The sequence below is a fragment of the Pezoporus occidentalis genome, unplaced genomic scaffold (genome assembly GCF_034315485.1).
Source record: "Pezoporus occidentalis ecotype Australia unplaced genomic scaffold, CSIRO_AGI_Poc_V1 ctg21, whole genome shotgun sequence".
NCBI lineage: Eukaryota > Metazoa > Chordata > Aves > Psittaciformes > Psittacidae > Pezoporus > Pezoporus occidentalis.
The window spans coordinates 316166-333763 of record NW_026913964.1 but is presented as its reverse complement, the minus strand read 5'-3'; the positions used below and the strand labels follow the sequence as shown (position 1 = coordinate 333763).

Here is a 17598-nt window from a genome sequence, read left to right as displayed (position 1 = left end):
TTGATATGTCCTGAAGCTGTAGACTGAAGTGGAATAAGTCTTTCAAAATGTGGAATTTCAAAGTGGAGAATGCTGGGAAGACTATTATATTACTGTCTTCCTGGTATCAGAAACTATTCCTTCACTGCAGTAGCTTCTGAAAAGAGGCAGAGCATATCAACTTCCGCTGCAGAATCAGGAAGTCAAGAAAACAGATGCATTCTCTGGTCATGTTTCTATAAATAAGCAAAAGTCAAAAGAGGAAAATTGATTTGTGTGTAAACTTATTTGCACACTTCAGTGTTCATGTGTTTTCTTCCAAGCACATTCTGTAGCATGTTATATTTGTCTGACTTCAAGAGTCAAAGCAATCTAGCTGAGCTTCTGTTGATACAAGGCAAGCACAACACTAAACATGCAGGTAGCTGGTTGCTCATTGGCTTGTTGACAGTTTGACAATTTTGGCCATTTATTAGTGCAGTTGTGGCAGGTGGTCCCAGTTATCCAATGCACAGTGGACCAAAAACTCATTCACCCTAGTTAGTGTTATAGTGGAGTCATCTGTACAAACTCCCCCATCCCTTCAGCACTTGCACAGATTTGAATATGTGTACTACAGAAACAAAACCTGATTATTTAAATTTTGTAATATTATTTAAAAGTGGGAAGCTGTCTGAGTCTCCAGTGACCTCTTTCTAGGTGACTGAAAGTGAGAATACCGTAAGAAACTCACAGCTTATGTGAAGGGTATATCCAAAGTTCATTCTGTGTCTGAAAGATTATGAAAATGCATTTGTCTTAAATTTAACTGTGGATTATAGTATGTTTCATTTCTTCAGTAAGATGCATGAGTTTTCCAAATAAAGATGGAATAATCTTGACTTGCTGTATGTCTTTTTCAGACTGAAAGAGATGTAAGTGTACGACAAAGAGCTGTAGATCTACTGTATGCAATGTGTGACCGAAGCAATGCCCAACAGATTGTGGCTGAAATGCTGAATTACTTGGAGACTGCTGATTATTCCATTAGAGAAGAAATTGTGAGATATTTATGTTTCCTTATTTTTTCATATCTGTCTTTGGCATCCCAAGTATCATTTATTGATTGGGATGCTGGAGAGCCTGTGATAGAGGTTCTTTTTCATGGTGGTTTAAAAAAAATAACCAAAACCGAACAAAACCCCAACCCCATAAGTTTGTAGTCAACAACAAAGTATATTCTTCATACAGGTCAAACTAATGTCATGGGGGAACCCTTGAAAACTAGGAATTTAAAAAAAACTAATCTTTGTTTCAGAGCATTGTATATAAAAGTAATCTTATCAGCACTTGAGTAAATATAATCTCTAGATCTGAGGGTTATGTGCTACTCTACTCAACTGCTTGATATCTTCAAATATTAGTATGATAAATACTTACTTGTAGATAGAACTTCATACTGTGTATGCTGTGAGAGCATTCTCTCAGTCTAATGATTCCCTAACACAATAAGCTATCATGCCTGTCTCAGCGGATTATATCTCCTTCCTTCCAGCAGGGGGGGAAAAAAAAAAAGCAAAACTTGAAATACTTAACAAACTTCCTAGAATGGTAGCCAAAACCTGTACTTATGGTAATACTTAGCATAGGTGCTAAAGTTTGTTTATTGTAGAAGTTAACATAGGATGCAGTGTTAGTTGATTTATCTGTTGGTTTACTGTCTTGCTGATGTTGGCAATCTGCCCTGACTTGGCAGGTAATGTGAATTTTGTTCTGTTAATTTACTACTGTTACGGAAATAGGTCTTTGTAAATACAGCTGATAAATTACGTGGAGGTTTCTTCCTATGCTGATTGTTTGCTTTAGAGTACAGCAATCTTAGTATGACCTGAAAGCCAGCTGTATTTTTGGTGACTGTTGTTTGTGTCTGCTAGCTTGTGTTTCCATTTTTTGTGGATTTTTTTGTTGGGGAAGGGGGGGAGGGGCAGGGAGGGAGGAGGGTTGGTGCTTTTCTAGAAAACAAAAGATGTTCAATAAATTGTTTAGATGCAACATGCTCAAATGCATTATAGGGAAAGCATTATGTACCTGGCAACTGGTATGTTCTAGCACAGAACCTCAATGTTTTCTTTCACCTTCGCTATGGGAGCAATTGAGGTGTATTATGGTGTATATGAAAGTTGATTTTGATACACAGCTTATAGTAGAAGCTAGTCCACCTTCTTTATTCTCTTACATATGCCCAGGTTTTGAAAGTTGCAATTCTAGCTGAGAAATATGCAGTGGATTATACCTGGTATGTGGATACAATCTTGAATCTGATTCGCATTGCTGGTGACTATGTCAGTGAAGAAGTGTGGTATCGAGTTATTCAGATTGTCATCAATAGGGATGATGTTCAAGGGTATGCAGCAAAGACTGTTTTTGAGGTGAGAACAACTATTTTCAATTCACTTTCAAAATGAGGTAGGAATTAAATAAACAGAGTGTGATCTAGGAGGTGTGTGTGCTTCCCTGTGCTGGGGAGGAGTAAAAATGTGATCCTGAATATTGCAACAAAGTACTGCTGAAGCATCCGTAAAACTAGCATCATTGATTTTTCAGACTGAGAGGCCACATTAAGTTGATGAGAAGCTTCTCTGGCTTAAGTGATATCAATACACCTAAGTACTGTTCTGGTCTTGGTGAGGGAGGGCAGGGTGGGTTATGCTGGAGTTTTTGCTATTTTGGTGGATGGCACTGAATGAAAGGCTTAGTAAGGAAATTGCTATACCTGGAAAATTACTGAAATGTAGTAAAAATAGAAGCATTTTATAGGGCAGCTTTTTATTTTTCTTTTTTTTATTTTTCTTTTGTGGGTTTTTCTTATTTTGCTGTTTTTTTTATGTTTTTTTTCTTTTTTTGTGTTGGTGTTTTTTTGTTGTTTTTTTTTTTGTGTGTGTGTGTGTTTTGGTTGTTTTGTTTTTTTTTTTCCCCTTTGCATTTTCTGCATGCAGGAGTCCAAAACACTCAAAATAACTAACTCGGTCTTTCTGGAAGCATATACTTATTCCTTCTGTTCAGGATCTGATAAAACTGGAATTTGAACTATTAAAGGAGAACACTTTCAAATGTCTGACCTTGTTGCTCTGACTTCATTTGGAGTCTTTATATGAGCTTTCCACTTGTATTTCCCTTCCTGAATGTTTAAGCTGACTTTCAGAACTCATTCTTGCTATGTGTTTCTTCAGACTCGATAAAGACAGTATTTTTATCTTGGACAAGTTCAGCACATTCTTGCAAGGTTTATATGAAGTATGTTAACGTCCTTCTGACATCTCTGAAGATGTGAAGGAAACAAGCAGCTGTATTTATCCTCAGAAGTCCACAATCTTGCTAGATGGGCTTAAGAGCCCATTACTTGAGTAAGTTATGTTAGAGAGTCTTTATAAAGTTGTGCCACCTATTGTGCTTTTCTCTTAAGTGCTCCATAGTGCCTAGACCTGTGGTCTGCTCTTACAGGTAAGTAGAGTAGGCAACTGGACATGGAAGTGACAGAAAAGATATTTTTTGATACATTACAGGTCAATGACTATTAATATGTTCTTACAGGCTCTTCAAGCTCCAGCATGCCATGAGAATCTTGTAAAAGTAGGTGGCTACATATTGGGAGAATTTGGAAATCTGATAGCAGGTGATCCAAGATCAAGGTAAAACACCTAAAATACTGACTTGAAGTAATAACACTTTTGGTAAACAATCTTGATGTCTATTTAATGTTCATAAAGGCTAGTTAATAAATGATTCAACTCTTGCTAGTAATGTATTAAGAATTATCATGTCTACATAAACTGAACAAATAATTTTTCTTCCCATCTTTTAAGTCCTCTCATCCAGTTCAACCTGCTACATTCCAAGTTTCATCTGTGTAGTGTTCCTACCCGAGCTCTGCTTCTGTCTACCTACATCAAGTTTGTGAACCTGTTTCCAGAAATCAAAACTACAATTCAAGATGTATTGCGCAGTGACAGTCAGCTGAAGAATGCTGATGTTGAGCTGCAGCAGAGAGCTGTTGAGTATTTAAGGCTCAGTACTATTGCCAGTACTGACATATTGGTAGGTATAAAGATTTTTATTTTTTTTTCCTATTCAGACCTCTGTAGCTATGTCTTCTGAAACAAGTAAACTTCAGTAAACCTCACCTGATTGTTCAGAAATCTTAACACAGGATGCTTCTAGTCTACTAATTCAGCTGCAGTCATCCATTAATTTACAGCTAAAATGAAAGTTGTTAGTGCTTTAGTAGGACAAATGACTGTTAAAGCACGCCAATCTTGAGTGTGGAAGCCAGTGAAAGCCAGCATGGTGCAGGGGCCTGCAGTCTGCAGATAGCAGACAGGTTCGTACTTTGTTTTGAGGACTTGATGGTGGGCAGGAAACTTATCTCTAGAAGTTCAGTAGTTTAACCCAATGCTCTTGGATCTGGGCAGAGCATGGCATGCTTAGTCTTGATAACTAGTAGAAGTGTAGGTCTGGCTAGATCCTTGGATTATCTGTGGTTTCAGTCCAGGTCTGCTTGACTTAAGAACTGTTAGGTCTGGTATAATCTAATTTTTTATTTTGTATTTTTTGTATAATAGCACTGTAACAGGGAAGTAATATGCTCCTGCTCTCATAAGCAACTGCTCTGGGAGGACTTCAGAAAGTTTTAATATTTATTTATGTATTAAAAACAAGTCTAATCTGTCATTGTAAATAAACTGCATAGGCCTTTTACGTGTGGGTAATTACTGCTGCTTTTGCCTCATGCAGCCTATAAGGGCGTATCTCTTCAAAGATGGAGAAGCTGGTTTGGCTTTTTCTTTAAGTTCAACTAACATGCTTTTTTCTGTGATAAGGCTACAGTGCTGGAAGAAATGCCTCCTTTTCCAGAGAGGGAATCTTCTATTTTGGCTAAACTCAAGAAGAAGAAAGGCCCAGGCACAGTTACTGACCTGGAAGAGATCAAAAAGGAGAGGAGCTCTGATATGAATGGAAGCGCTGAACCTGCTTCTGTCAATGCCAGTGCTGTTGTGAGTTTAAAAGCTGTTCTTTCATGAATTTAGACACTGTGCAAATAAGGAAAGAATGGTTTCCTTAAAGTGGCTTTTTTGGGGTTTAAAACTTCTCACCTCAAATTTAAGACTATAGGAGTTTGCTGTAAAGTAGCAGGGGAACATACAACTGCTTTTCCCCCCACTGCTTCCTTCTTTAATACAGTTTTCCTTTGAGAGTCTTCTCTAAATGGGGACAAACTGCAGCCAAAAAAAAAAATACCTTTTATGTTGTTACTTTGAAAAAATATTGCTGTAAGCTGAGAAATGGGAATTTCCTTGCTGATGAAATTGCAGATAGGGTGAGATGATAAAATTAACATATTTAAAAGGAGTAAGTTGAATTTCAAGCTATCAGCTTTGTCAAACATGGTAGATATCTTGCATCTTGTTTTGGGTTGTTTTTGCTAGAAGCAGACAACGCTTGACAATGCGGATGTCGTAAACCCAGTGTAGTGTTGTTAGTGTTTATTTGACAGTACTGTTTGAGTTCAGTTGTGGTAGGTAAGGCCAGTTTTGTTTCTTCTTAGTTAAAGTTTTTAATCTTATTGTCAATTAAAGCTGGTAGAGTGAGTTGTTCCCATAACATAATACTTGTTTTTCAAGACTAGCATAACTTGTAATTACATTTGAGATGTAGTAGCAGATAACCTAAGAGGAGGAAATACTGTAGCACACTCCCTGCCCAGTTTGTTAAAGCATAATCCTTTAGTCATTGCAGTATGTAAGAGTAGATGTTCGATGTGCAACATCTTTGAATAGACAGAAATACTTTTCCAGCAGGAAAGATGCCAAACTTCCTTTACATGCCAAATTGACTGAGGTGCCTGGCAGTTAAAATTGTGTTATGCTTTGAGCTTCATTTCGTGGGTTGCAGCCACTTAAGAGACTGTTGTTGCCTTCACCATTGGCTTTGGTGTGACCCATCTTAAGTGCCAAAAATATCTTCCAAATTGGAGCTCCAGTTGTTTGTTCTCAATAGTTCTTACCAATTGGCTTCTGATTTTTTTTTTTTGGATTTTTTTTTTTTTTCTGGGGAATTTTTTGTTATACTGCATGTTAAATTCAGTCTTTGGAGTATATAAGAACTTTGTGTTGACTGACAAAACCAAAATTTCAGACTCAATCCAAGTGCATCTCATGTCTCAACTTCAGCTCATCTTGTAGGCTCCAGATGTCTAATACATGGGTATATTTTTTTTAACAGTATGTGCTTTGTTCTTGCACAGAATTGATATGTTGTGTGGTCTCCGTTGCATGATTCCATGTCCTGGCTACGCAACTTTCTTTTTCTGTCTGAGGGGATAAAAAAACTTGAAGGTATTAAGCTCTCTACCTCTAGTGTTTGCAGCTTGAACTAGTTACAGGCTCGGCTTTTTTTGCTGGTGTCGTGGTTTAAACCCAGTCAGGTAATTCGTTCGCTCACTTCCCCCCCCTTTTCTTGCCCTCCCCCTGCTCTCGGAGGGACGGAGAGGAGAATCGAAAAGAATGCAACTCCCACGGGTTGAGATAAGAACAGTTTAGTAACTAAGGTATAACACAAATCACTACTGCTACCACCAGTGATAATAATGATAAAGGAAATAACAAGGGAAGAGAATACATCATCTCACCACCAGCCGACCGAGAACTCGCCCCCCCAGCCCGACCAAGCTCTGACCGATACCTCCTCCAACCCTGCAGTCTCCCAGCCCTTCCGGCTAACTCCCAGTTGCATCCTGGGCATGACGTGCTGTGGTATGGAATACCTCTTTGGTCAGTTTGGGTCAGGTGTCCTGTCTCTGCTTCCTCCTGGCTTCCCCTCCTCCCTGGCAGAGCATGAGGCTCACAAAGTCCTTGGCCAAACCAAAACATCCTTGTTATCAGCTCTGTTCCCGAGCTGAAAGTCAAAACACTGCACTGCACCAGCTACCAAGAAGGAGAAAAATGACTGCTACTGCTGAACCCAGGACAGCTGGTTAGGTTTTATGTTGTTTCTAAGGTTTGCCAAGCTTCAAAAACCCAGGTCTAAACTGACTGTCAGTTTCACAGGTGCTGTGATGTTTTCATTCAGGTTTGTGTAAAAGCCACTGCCTTTCTTGCTGGATTCTTCATGGAAGAATAGCAACACTTCCTGAATTTTATTCTCTACAGTCATTAATCTCCCTTGAAATTCAGAGGGGAGAAAAGAGGGGGTGAGAAAAATTGTTGTGTTTCTCCTGCAGAATCTGATTCTAGACAGATGAATATTTTTTTATTACTATTATTCAATGTTATTATTCAGTGGTTAGGTGGACATAACTCTTAAAAGTGAGGAAAAAAGGAAAATCCCATCTGTAAATTACCTTAAATTGAAATTGACCTTAAATTGAAATGCAAGGTGGTAACTGCATTCATGAAGCCTCCTACAACCATCGAAAGCTTAATTTGGGGTGGGGAGAGGCACTTTGCCATAGCTTAGTTGTCTGTGCAAGAGAGCTTTGTTTTAGTTTTTCCTCTAATGTTAACACCAAAGTGTATTGTCTTCCTTAGTCTACTCCTTCTCCATCTGCGGATCTGCTGGGTCTGGGTGCTGCCCCTCTCGCCAATTCAGCTCCCCCACCGTCCTCTAGTGGTAGCCTGCTGGTGGATGTATTTTCAGATTCAGCTTCTGCAGTTGCACCTCTTGCTCCTGGTTCTGATGACAACTTTGCGAGGTAATTAAGTCACCCTGTAAGGAACCTGAAGAAGAATCTAAAACAGGATTAGAGACAAAATACATGCAATAACTTTTGGTTTTGTTTCAGCTTATTGGATGCATTCCAGGGTGGTAGTTGTGCAGCAAGAGAGGTGTTCTTGAACTCTGTGGTGGTTGTGCTATCTTTATTGAATACCTTTGCTCATGAAAAAACTGAGTCTGTAGTAATCTGAGGATACTGGGCGCACAGTATTGTCTAGTTTTCATGCTGATTTATTTACTTTTTTTCTATGTAAAAGAAAGTTGCTTGTGCATTTCAGGATGTCTTGGACTGGGTGGTTAGCTGGCCTGATAAGAATATGTTTATTCTTATCTTATTTCCATAAAGTATTCTTGTGTCTTTTGTGTCTTGTGGAACAGCAAAATGGATTATATCCAGAGATAACTGGTTCTCAGAATTACAAGGTCTGTTTAAATTGGCTTGCTACTGTCTGACACACAGACAGCATGAAAAGGGGACAAAAACACAAGCCCTTTTTTAAAGAGGTTTTGATACAAGTATCTAATTACATTACTAAGTATAATGTAGGTTCAGTGTGTTAATATTAAAAGCCACCGTGGCTACACTCGAATTTTATTTGGCTAAAATTTCGGAAATAATACAAGATTGAAATATGTCTTTAAAAATCTTTTAAAATCTTTGAAAACCTTAGAGGCCAAAGAATTTCTGTTGTCCACGATCAGATTTTGAATGATGGCATGATAAAATTGCAATGAATCTTAATAGTAAAGGCATAATTAGTGCCTGGATCATTGAGACTTTCATGAAAAATCTATAATAGGCAATGTATTGTTGTAAGTTTGCAGGGATAAAGACTTGATCCTGAGTTTCTCTTGAAATAATCGTGGTATCTAAGACAAAGACTTTAAGGAGCTACAGAGGCTTGTTAAAGCTTTTTTTTTTTTTTTTTTTTTTTAAAGAGCTAAAAAAAAAAAAAAAAAAATCACCAGACCCCAAACCCAATGCTAGTAGCTTCATAAGGAAAAGTCCAAAGTTACCTAAAAAGAGTTTTCTCTTTCTGCAGAAGAAAGTATAGCATTGCCCAACCCCTTGGTCTGTCTGTAGATGTTGAAATGCTTCTCTAATGATACTGAGAAGTTGCCTTTTACAGTTTCCTGCCTCTTTTTAGTGCTGTTGTCACTTTTGTTTCTAATCTGTTACTTGGGTAAGTCATTCTCTGTGTGCCTGTATATTCTTGCCTACTCTTGTGTGTTTTTGAGAACTGATTGCGCAGCTGTAGTTAAAGTGCCATTAAGGTTGATGAGGCCTCTGCTTCAAAGCACACACTTTGTAGTAGCTAGTATACATATACATTTATGGATTTGAACTAATTTTTTTTTGCTGTCGCAATTAAATTCCTAAAAGGATTTGGTTCTTTAAGAGGTATAAATTAAGCTGTTGAACATTTACAGGTGTTTCTTGTCTTTGGGAAGAATTGCTGGTTCCTAGCACAATCAGGGAGGGGTGGGGTGGGGGAAAGAAGTTGGGGGAAACATTACCTAATGCCTAAAACCTTTCTAGGTGAACTGAGCTAGGGCAGCTAATAAATTTTTCGTGCATTAAGCTCAGCAGTGCCATTTTTGAGGAAGGAGGTAAAAGAAATAACTAAGCACTAAGCTGTCTTTACTAACTCCTGCTGTCTCTGTCGCTACTGCCTTTCTTCCTTTGTGCTGCCTGAACTAGCCCTGACCTGGCTTCATCTGAGGTAGTTTCTGAGGAACCAGCTGATACTGTGCATGATGCTGATGAGCTTTTTCACAAGTAAGCAATACTAAAACCTTGCAAGGCTGGGCAACTTCAAGAATATAGTTATAAAGCAAAACTATATTGTGCATTAACTTAATACCAGCAAAACTAGAGAAACATGTACTGTCAGACTTGTAACTGGAACACCTCTGTAGGTGCTGTGGATTTTATAGCAAGCTCATGAATACACTGCCTTTATGATTCAGTGCTGTCACACACTGCTCTAAAATAAGGCAGTGCCAGTTGTGTATTAAGTTTTGCAACTCTTCACAAAGAAAAACATAGAAGAGTAAATTGTCAAAAGTACTGATATTTGTGAGTATGTTTTAAGTGCCTTGTATGCAATGGCCTGATGTTTGCTGATCACCTCTTTCAAGTGAAGGGTGACAGAAAGGACAGAAACCACTGCAAAATGGGCTTCCTCTCAGAATGGAAAAAATGCAGCTCTCAGTTGACTTACATTATACAGAACTGGTGGAACGAGATTCTTTTTTCTTTCAGGTTTAAACAGTCAAAGCTTCAAACTTTTCAATTCAGCACCGACCTAATGAGTTTCGGAAGTTGTCAAGAATAAGAAAAACCCTAGTCTGTTGCCTGGTCCTTTAGATTCTGTGTGTGTGTGAATAGAGCATACTGTGGCTTCCTTCATAGTTTCTTAGATATCTTATCAAATAAGAATTTCAGTTCTTTTAGTGTCTTGCAAGCGGTGGTTTTGGTTGTAAAATTATCTTTTCTAACTCTGCAGTTTTCTGCAAAGGCCTCTCTCACAGACTGGTGTATTCTAGGTTAACCACAATCTTCATCCTCTATGTAAACCCTGAATTTTGTGGTTCTAAATATTGCTTAATATGGTTCAATTTAAAACAAGTTTTCCCTCTCTTCCCCTAGGTTTGTGTGTAAAAATAATGGAGTCTTATTTGAAAATCAGTTGCTACAGATTGGATTGAAATCTGAATTTCGACAGAACCTGGGTGAGATCTTTCAGGCCAACTGGTTAGCTGTCTTGCATTATCAACCCCAGTGCCAGCATGATATTGCAAATAGGACTTAACTTTTCAGCTACTGGAGAGGGAAATATGATCTCAGGCCTAGCCTGTTGTAGGATCTTCACTGTTTGCATGTCCCTGGCTCCTTTGTGGGGTTTTGGCTTGTTAAACTTTTTGGTTGTTTTGGAAGCTGAGGTGAAGTGGGAGTGATAAGTGGTGCTGCAAGCCCCAGCTCTTGCTGCCTTGTTGTAAGGTTGTGGTACAGCCAGGGTTAAAGAACTATTCTCCTCAATTTTTGTATCTTACAGTGTAGCTTGTTGTAATAGTATGATACACAGTATGTCTCATACATGTCTATCATAATATATTAATCCACAAAATATTAAAAATACTTAGGAAAGAGCTGGGAATCAAACAGAGGTCAGCACTAGGATTGCTTGCTTCTCCCCTTTTGCTTCGCTTTTGGTGCCATAAAAACTTCTTTATATAAAAAGTAATGTTCTCTGGCAACTGAAAGAATTCCTCTGATTATTTACCTGCCTGTATAACAGCTGCTGTGGGAGAGGTCTCATGGCTTCTTTTAATCTGTTACTGCATTTTTAACTGAATGTCATGGTAAGGTTAAACCATGTTAAACTATGCTTTGTCTTTAAAAGTTGTTTTGAAAAAAATATTGAAAGATAATGTATTAGGTGTTTAGAGCACAGGTAGTTCAACATGATTACATGTGACATACCAAAAATTTTGGTGTCTTTTATTCTTTCTAGGACGTATGTTCATATTCTATGGTAATAAGACATCAACACAGTTCTTGAATTTTACTCCAACAGTAATCTGCTCAGATGACCTACAGTCAAATATCCTTAAATATAAGACCATGTGTTTGTTCTTATTTGGGTTTTGTGTTTTATGCTGCGTGACATTGTAATGAAAGCTGCTGGATGAAGGCATGGTGTCCTTGAACATGGGGAAATGAGAAACTTACTGATAACTTCCTAAAATTTTTGAGCAGAGATGGAAGATTTTCTCCTTAAAGCTCTGGTTACAAACACAAATTTAACTGTTGAAATAAGGATAAGTATGTAATGTAACCCAGTAGCTTTCTCCGCTGTCATCAAGTGGCAGGAGTATAGATGTGGAGTCCTTTAAAATCCTGCATTAGCAGATAACTTCAGACTTAAGACAGAACATATGTACACAAAGATGATCATACTTTAAAATAAGCTCTCAATTTACAAGTCATCCTTAATGCTTGGTATTGCAGATTTAGATTTTCTGGGAGACTGTGTAATCAAGCTTGTTAGACACAAAGCATCACTGTAATGTTCACATCAAAATGAGATAGTCCGGTGTTTTTTCCTGTGAAGTCTGTGCCTTCATACCTTTTTGAAGTCATCTTTCTTTGAGAATATCCAAATAACTGAGAATTGTGGGGGTTACTGCTTCTAGGTGTGTCAGTATGAAAACAAAACAAACACACCAGAACTTTTTGCTACAAAAATTGAATATTCAGTTACATATAGAGAAACTAATTCCTCATATAGCTTATTGAGGATTTTGGGGGTTTTTCTTAAGTTATCAGTTCATTGCTGAGTTTCCTTAACCACTTCTTATGCCTGAATCTTCAGACAAAGCCTGTTGACCCCACAGTGGATGGAGGTGCACAGGTTCAACAGGTTGTGAACATCGAGTGTGTGTCAGACTTCATGGAAGCTCCAATCCTGAACATTCAATTCAGGTAAAACACAGGATTCTAATGCTAGTGAACTGAATTAGATGGAAGAGGTTAAATTGGTCCTGGTCCTCTGGCTGAAGTGTGGAATATGGCCACCTAAAGTTGTCTTGGGTAGATGATGTACTTGAAAAATTGATTTAACTAAGCTTTAAGCTACAAGGGAAATTAGGGAATCCATTTGGAACAATGAGGTTTAAAAAAAAAAAACAAGTAGCAATTGATAACATGTCTCTATGACTTCTCCTTCCGCTATCTGTATAAGACAGCAGTCTTCCTGTTTGCTTAAGAAATCTTGACAGGAATATATGCACTAACTTTTCCCTTCTGGAAACCAAGAACGTTTCCGCAAACAACTTGGACTGGAAATGCATGCAGCCAAAATTAGAATCTTATGTCCACTAAACATCAGTCTTTGGGAAATCCTGATTTCTGGACTACGTTCTGCTATTCTACTCTAAACTAGTTCTTACTGCTATGTTTTCACAGGGATATATTTTCAGTCCTTTAGATGCTACCTAGAAGGATAACAACCTATGCTGAGACAGAGATCCTTATTAGAAGTTCTGCCAATTCACTTTCACATGCCGTCTAAGCAGAGAATATTTATTCAGCAGTGGATTAAAACTGTATCTGAGAAATAACGTTATCTGTAGCTGATGGATTTTAATGATAAACAGTTGCACCTTCACCTTAGTGTTCATCCTCAATTGCTTGGTTCATTTAGGCTGAGAGACTGCTGGCACTGTGCTGCATACACCATGTTCTTTCTATTCCCAATTCAGGTATGGTGGAACATTTCAAAATCTTTCAGTAAAATTACCCATCACTCTGAATAAATTTTTCCAGCCGACAGAGATGTCATCTCAAGACTTTTTTCAGCGTTGGAAGCAACTGAGCAAGTAAGATACTGTCTGTACTTGGGTTTGGGGCTCTTGTGAGCCAAGGGGAAAAAAAGGGTATACTGGAACTGCAGCTCATACACTGCCCCATCCCATACGTAATCCTGTGAGTTATAAACTCTCCCATTAGTTGCTATTGAACAGTGCTCTGTGTAATACATGTATCATGTATTTATTTTGACTTGTCTTGCAGTCCAAAACAGGAAGTACAGAATATCTTTAAAGCAAAACACCCGATGGATGCAGAGATCACAAAAGCTAAGGTGGGTGGCAGAGTGGTATTTTCAGTTTGTAGTGTAAGGGTAGTGGTATAAGCAAATTTAGTTAATCTTGGTTTGTACAGCAGTTGGATTATCCTGTTCAAGTTTAAGTCCATGTTGTGTTAAAGACGCTTGGCAGTGCTAGGTTGAATGGACTGTTTCTTGGTGGGGCTTGAATTACATATATAGTTTGACTTGAAAGCTATTTAGGAAAACGCCAATTCATAAACAATTGGAAAATACTTCAAGCTTTAATTTGTACTACAATTAGTAGTTAGAAAATAAAACAAGTCACATCTTACAGAACTGGCTGCTTTAGTCAAAACAGAAGTGATTAAGATTGGAATGGCTTTATCAAAAAAAAGGAGAGACTTATGTTGAATTTAAATTATTTCTCAGTTTTTCCAAGAACCCTGTTTTGGGAACAGTTCATTATCAGGGTCACTTTGTCACTTCAAAAACTTGTAAAAGAAATGTTACTGGAAAATTCTTTAGTGTCTCAAACACTTCAAGTAAAAATTAGCCACCTACTTGTTTTGCTAGTTGGTGGTGGCTGTGCTTGGGTAGATTCGAAATTGGTGTCCCACTGTTCCATCCTCTAAATCTTCTGTGTTTCTTTCATAGATTATTGGCTTTGGATCAGCCCTACTTGAGGAGGTAGATCCAAATCCTGCAAATTTTGTGGGTGCTGGTATCATACACACAAAAACTACTCAGATTGGATGCTTGCTGCGCCTTGAACCCAACCTCCAGGCACAGGTATGTTTAAGTATCTACAGTTAAATACAAGGTCTTGTTTGAACTACATATCTGCATTATCTAGAACTCTAGTGTTTACTTAAATCACCATTGCAATAGCTAATGGGGACTGCAGACTCCAGCAAGAAATGAAATTATAGCAGCTTGTCCTGGCCCAGTTTGGTAACCTGCTTATTCATAGCAGTTCTCTTCCCTATTGGAAGAGATCACTGTGTTATTCCAGACTTATTTGTGGAGTCTTACCTTCTCTTGAAGGCTGGAAACATTTTATGTTTCTGTATTGTGCACCTTGGACAATTAAGTAGAATTCCCTTTGCCATTTTAAATTAATAGAAGAATGATTGTTAAAAGATTAAACATAAATGAATGCAATGTTAAGAATACTTTTCATCAAGCATTTTGGTAGAGGTTTTATTGAAGTTAACTGAGGGCTGAAAAGTTTTGGGTTGTAAGTCTTGGGTGATGAGTCTCCTGTTTTCTTGAGAAGTGGTGGTAGATTATTCAGGCTTTCCCTACGACATTTATTCCTCTTAAAGAACAATTTTGGATAGCATCTTGCTGTTAAAGCCTAAAAATGCTAGAACAGTGGTGCAGACCCTCTCAACAAGGGTTTGGAGATGTATTCCATCCTATGATTTGAGAAAGCAGTACTACTCAGTGGCTGGCTGCTTTTGAATGTTTTAACTTGAGGTCTTTTTCCTACCAAATCTAAAAAAACCACAGAAGATACAGCTGATAGCTTTTGCTAGTTGACTGTGCATTCATTTAATGCCAAACTGTGTTTAAAAACTAAATAATATTGCATGTTTTTTTCAGATGTACAGGCTCACACTACGAACAAGTAAAGAAGCTGTATCTCAGAGATTATGTGAATTGCTGTCAGAACAGTTTTAATATTAACCATGTCAGTTTGGTTTTCTTCCATTTATATCACTGTCATCATACTGCAAATAAATGTCTTGTACATCACTGTCTTGAGTACTGCACTGTTAACCATTATCAGCTCCCTGCCTTATTAGGACTTGACCCTTGTTTGAAATTAAGCCTATAAAATGTACAGTACAGGGAAGTGACTTTCCACATTAGAAATGGCTTTTAGTGCGTTACACAAAGATGTGTAGGCTCTCTTGTGCTCCTTTTTTCTTTGCAGAGGACCAGTTTTTAAACTCAGTAAAGGGAAATTTATTTAGGTGTAGTAACCAAGGATTTCAACTGGAAAGGGCTAGTAACGTTCTGCCTTAAGGAGCACCTGCTAAAGCACTCAGCTCTGAACTGAAAGAAACCAATGTAATGCTGCTCAGTAAAGTTAATTCGGATGTTAGAGTCAAACTTTATAAAGTGGAACATTGCCACAAGTCTTGTACTGGTTGGAAGGGCATGTACGTTTGAATCTGATTCAAGTGAACATTTATGTTGAGTGTCACCAATCTTTGTGTTTGAAAAAAGCCACAGGACCAGAGTCTTAAAGTATTAATCTTGTAATCCTTCACATCTAAATGTTTTCTGATCTCTGGAAAGTGGACTGAACACAAAAGCTATTCTTAATCCTGCTTGTCTCAGTGAGGTGAACCGCTCTGGTAGGTGGTGAATGGGTACACACTTATTCATGGTTAGTCAAAGTAAGGTTAAATATTCTCTTCTGTGGTTTTTGTTTCCCATCAGACTTAGCAAGTAGTAGTCCTAATGATATGATATAACTAACTCTACAGGGTCTGGTATTGTTGGGAAGAAGTGGGCCCCTGAAAGGCTGTGAGGCATGTGCTGTTTTAGATGAAAATGTAATTTTAAACAATGTTTTTCTCCAATATACAGTAATGATAAAACTCAAGAGATTGAATAACTGGTATTTGAATGGTTTCCTGTGTTTCAGTGGTGGTAAAAATACCCAGCATGGTGTAGAAGACTGAGAGCATGCTGAAGGCCCAAAATGGTCAGCTTGTATAGTGTTTTTTACAACCAAAGCCTTCGTAATGTGTTCCACATCAGCAAACTCTGCAGCCTCTCTGCAGAACTAATTGGGCACAACTTTGACTCAGCCCCAAAGGCTGCTCAAACTGAGCAGGCAAGGTAGCACAGCTAGAAACTGGGGGTGACTTGGCAGTGAGTGCTTCAAGTCGCAATGAATGAAGTCAGCTGCTGCTGACTACAGGAGACTTGAACCTCAGATCAAGATTTCCTCGTGGTTATTTCAGAGAAATTTGGGACTGATGTCTTAGCACATATAGCCAAGTATGTCCATGAAATTAAGAGTTAGAGTGGTAGCAGTGAGGCTCCTGTCATGCTGCTCAGTGCACAGCAGGCGACAGGATTCTGCTTGTTTGGGTGTGCCTTTTTTCTTCAGTGGTTTCAGCTGAATGATGGAAGTGGGTGATTACAGTTTGGTTTGGTTGAAGGCTAGTGGTGGTACTTGAGTGCAAGTGAAAAAAGAGGAGCAAAGGTTTGGATGTGGGGTGTGGATTTTGGGAGATATTTTGGGTTTTTTTTTCCAGAAGTTACTGGTAGCTGTGGCTGTTGTGACTAGAAATCTGGCTAGAGACCTGGTCTCTCTGCAGAAGTTCTCTTGAGGCACTTTTGTGGCCTTTCAGTGGCTAATCAAGACTCTTGGATTGCAAACATTCCTTGAAAATCTTCATGAGCAGTTCCTGCAGTAAGGTCAGGAAGTTGGCAAAATATCAGTGGACTATCTTATGTTCTGTCTTGTTGCTACCATATGTCTCTTCCTTAGTCTTGTTACCTTAACCATGCTGTTGACTGCTGCATTAAACATCTGATGTGCTGAACTAAAGGGAGTCGTGTCAAAGACAGGGGAGCAGCTTCTGTTTCATTTTTACCACATCCTGTTGTGTATCTGTCCCCCTGAAAACTGTATGCCCTCATTAAAGGATATCTTGAGACACTGCGCTACTTCAGTTCACTGTGCTTTGGTTCAAGCTGTGCTAAAATGTGCATTTAAAACATGGGAAGGAGGGGGGTAAGGGAAAGTGTATTTTTCAGTGGTGACTGTGTTAAGCTTACAGTTGTTCACACATTGTATTAAATGTCAGCTCAATGAAGCCATGAGCAGAAAAGTGAACAAATTAAAGACAAATACTTGATTTCTTTTTTTTTGTGAATGATGGTTAACTTACCAAAGTGATGTATCCTGTCAAGCAGACAAAGTAATTTCTGCAGTAAACAGTGTTATTGTTTTTAAGTACAGTATTTTCAGGCATTGACATATGAAAATAACTGAATAGCAAAACAGGTAGCATATGTTCATTCTTGACCTACACTCCAGTATGTAACATTAATGGTGATTGTCTTATTTGTATAAAACAAAGTTCTGTCAAATTAAGTGGAGAATTTTCATATAGAATACTATATATTAGACTATATTCATCAGAAGAACGTATTAAGATTAAATAAATGATTAGAACAGTAATCAGACTGGCCTTTTTTTTTGTCTGGGGGCATGGAAGTGTAAAGA

General features: G+C 38.2%; 1 protein-coding gene across 4 annotated transcripts in view; it reads left to right on the top strand.

The window, feature by feature from the left end:
* AP2A2 (adaptor related protein complex 2 subunit alpha 2) overlaps positions 1–15854 on the top strand; it is a 48776-nt gene extending 32922 nt beyond the window's left edge. For 2 of the 4 annotated variants that reach the window (XM_062619089.1, XM_062619088.1), the window contains exons 10-23: positions 882–1019; positions 2205–2387; positions 3550–3647; positions 3822–4053; positions 4836–5009; positions 7542–7705; positions 9431–9508; positions 10382–10464; positions 11247–11326; positions 12084–12217; positions 12997–13113; positions 13307–13376; positions 13998–14132; positions 14949–15854. In XM_062619089.1, coding sequence (XP_062475073.1) covers positions 882–1019; positions 2205–2387; positions 3550–3647; positions 3822–4053; positions 4836–5009; positions 7542–7705; positions 9431–9508; positions 10382–10464; positions 11247–11326; positions 12084–12217; positions 12997–13113; positions 13307–13376; positions 13998–14132; positions 14949–15026 — 1764 coding nt within the window. In that variant the 3' untranslated portion in view covers positions 15027–15854. The remainder of the gene's footprint in view (positions 1–881; positions 1020–2204; positions 2388–3549; positions 3648–3821; positions 4054–4835; positions 5010–7541; positions 7706–9430; positions 9509–10381; positions 10465–11246; positions 11327–12083; positions 12218–12996; positions 13114–13306; positions 13377–13997; positions 14133–14948) is intronic. The other 2 variants (XM_062619091.1, XM_062619090.1) reach the window with 1 other exon arrangement.
* Positions 15855–17598: the final 1744 nt, after the last annotated feature.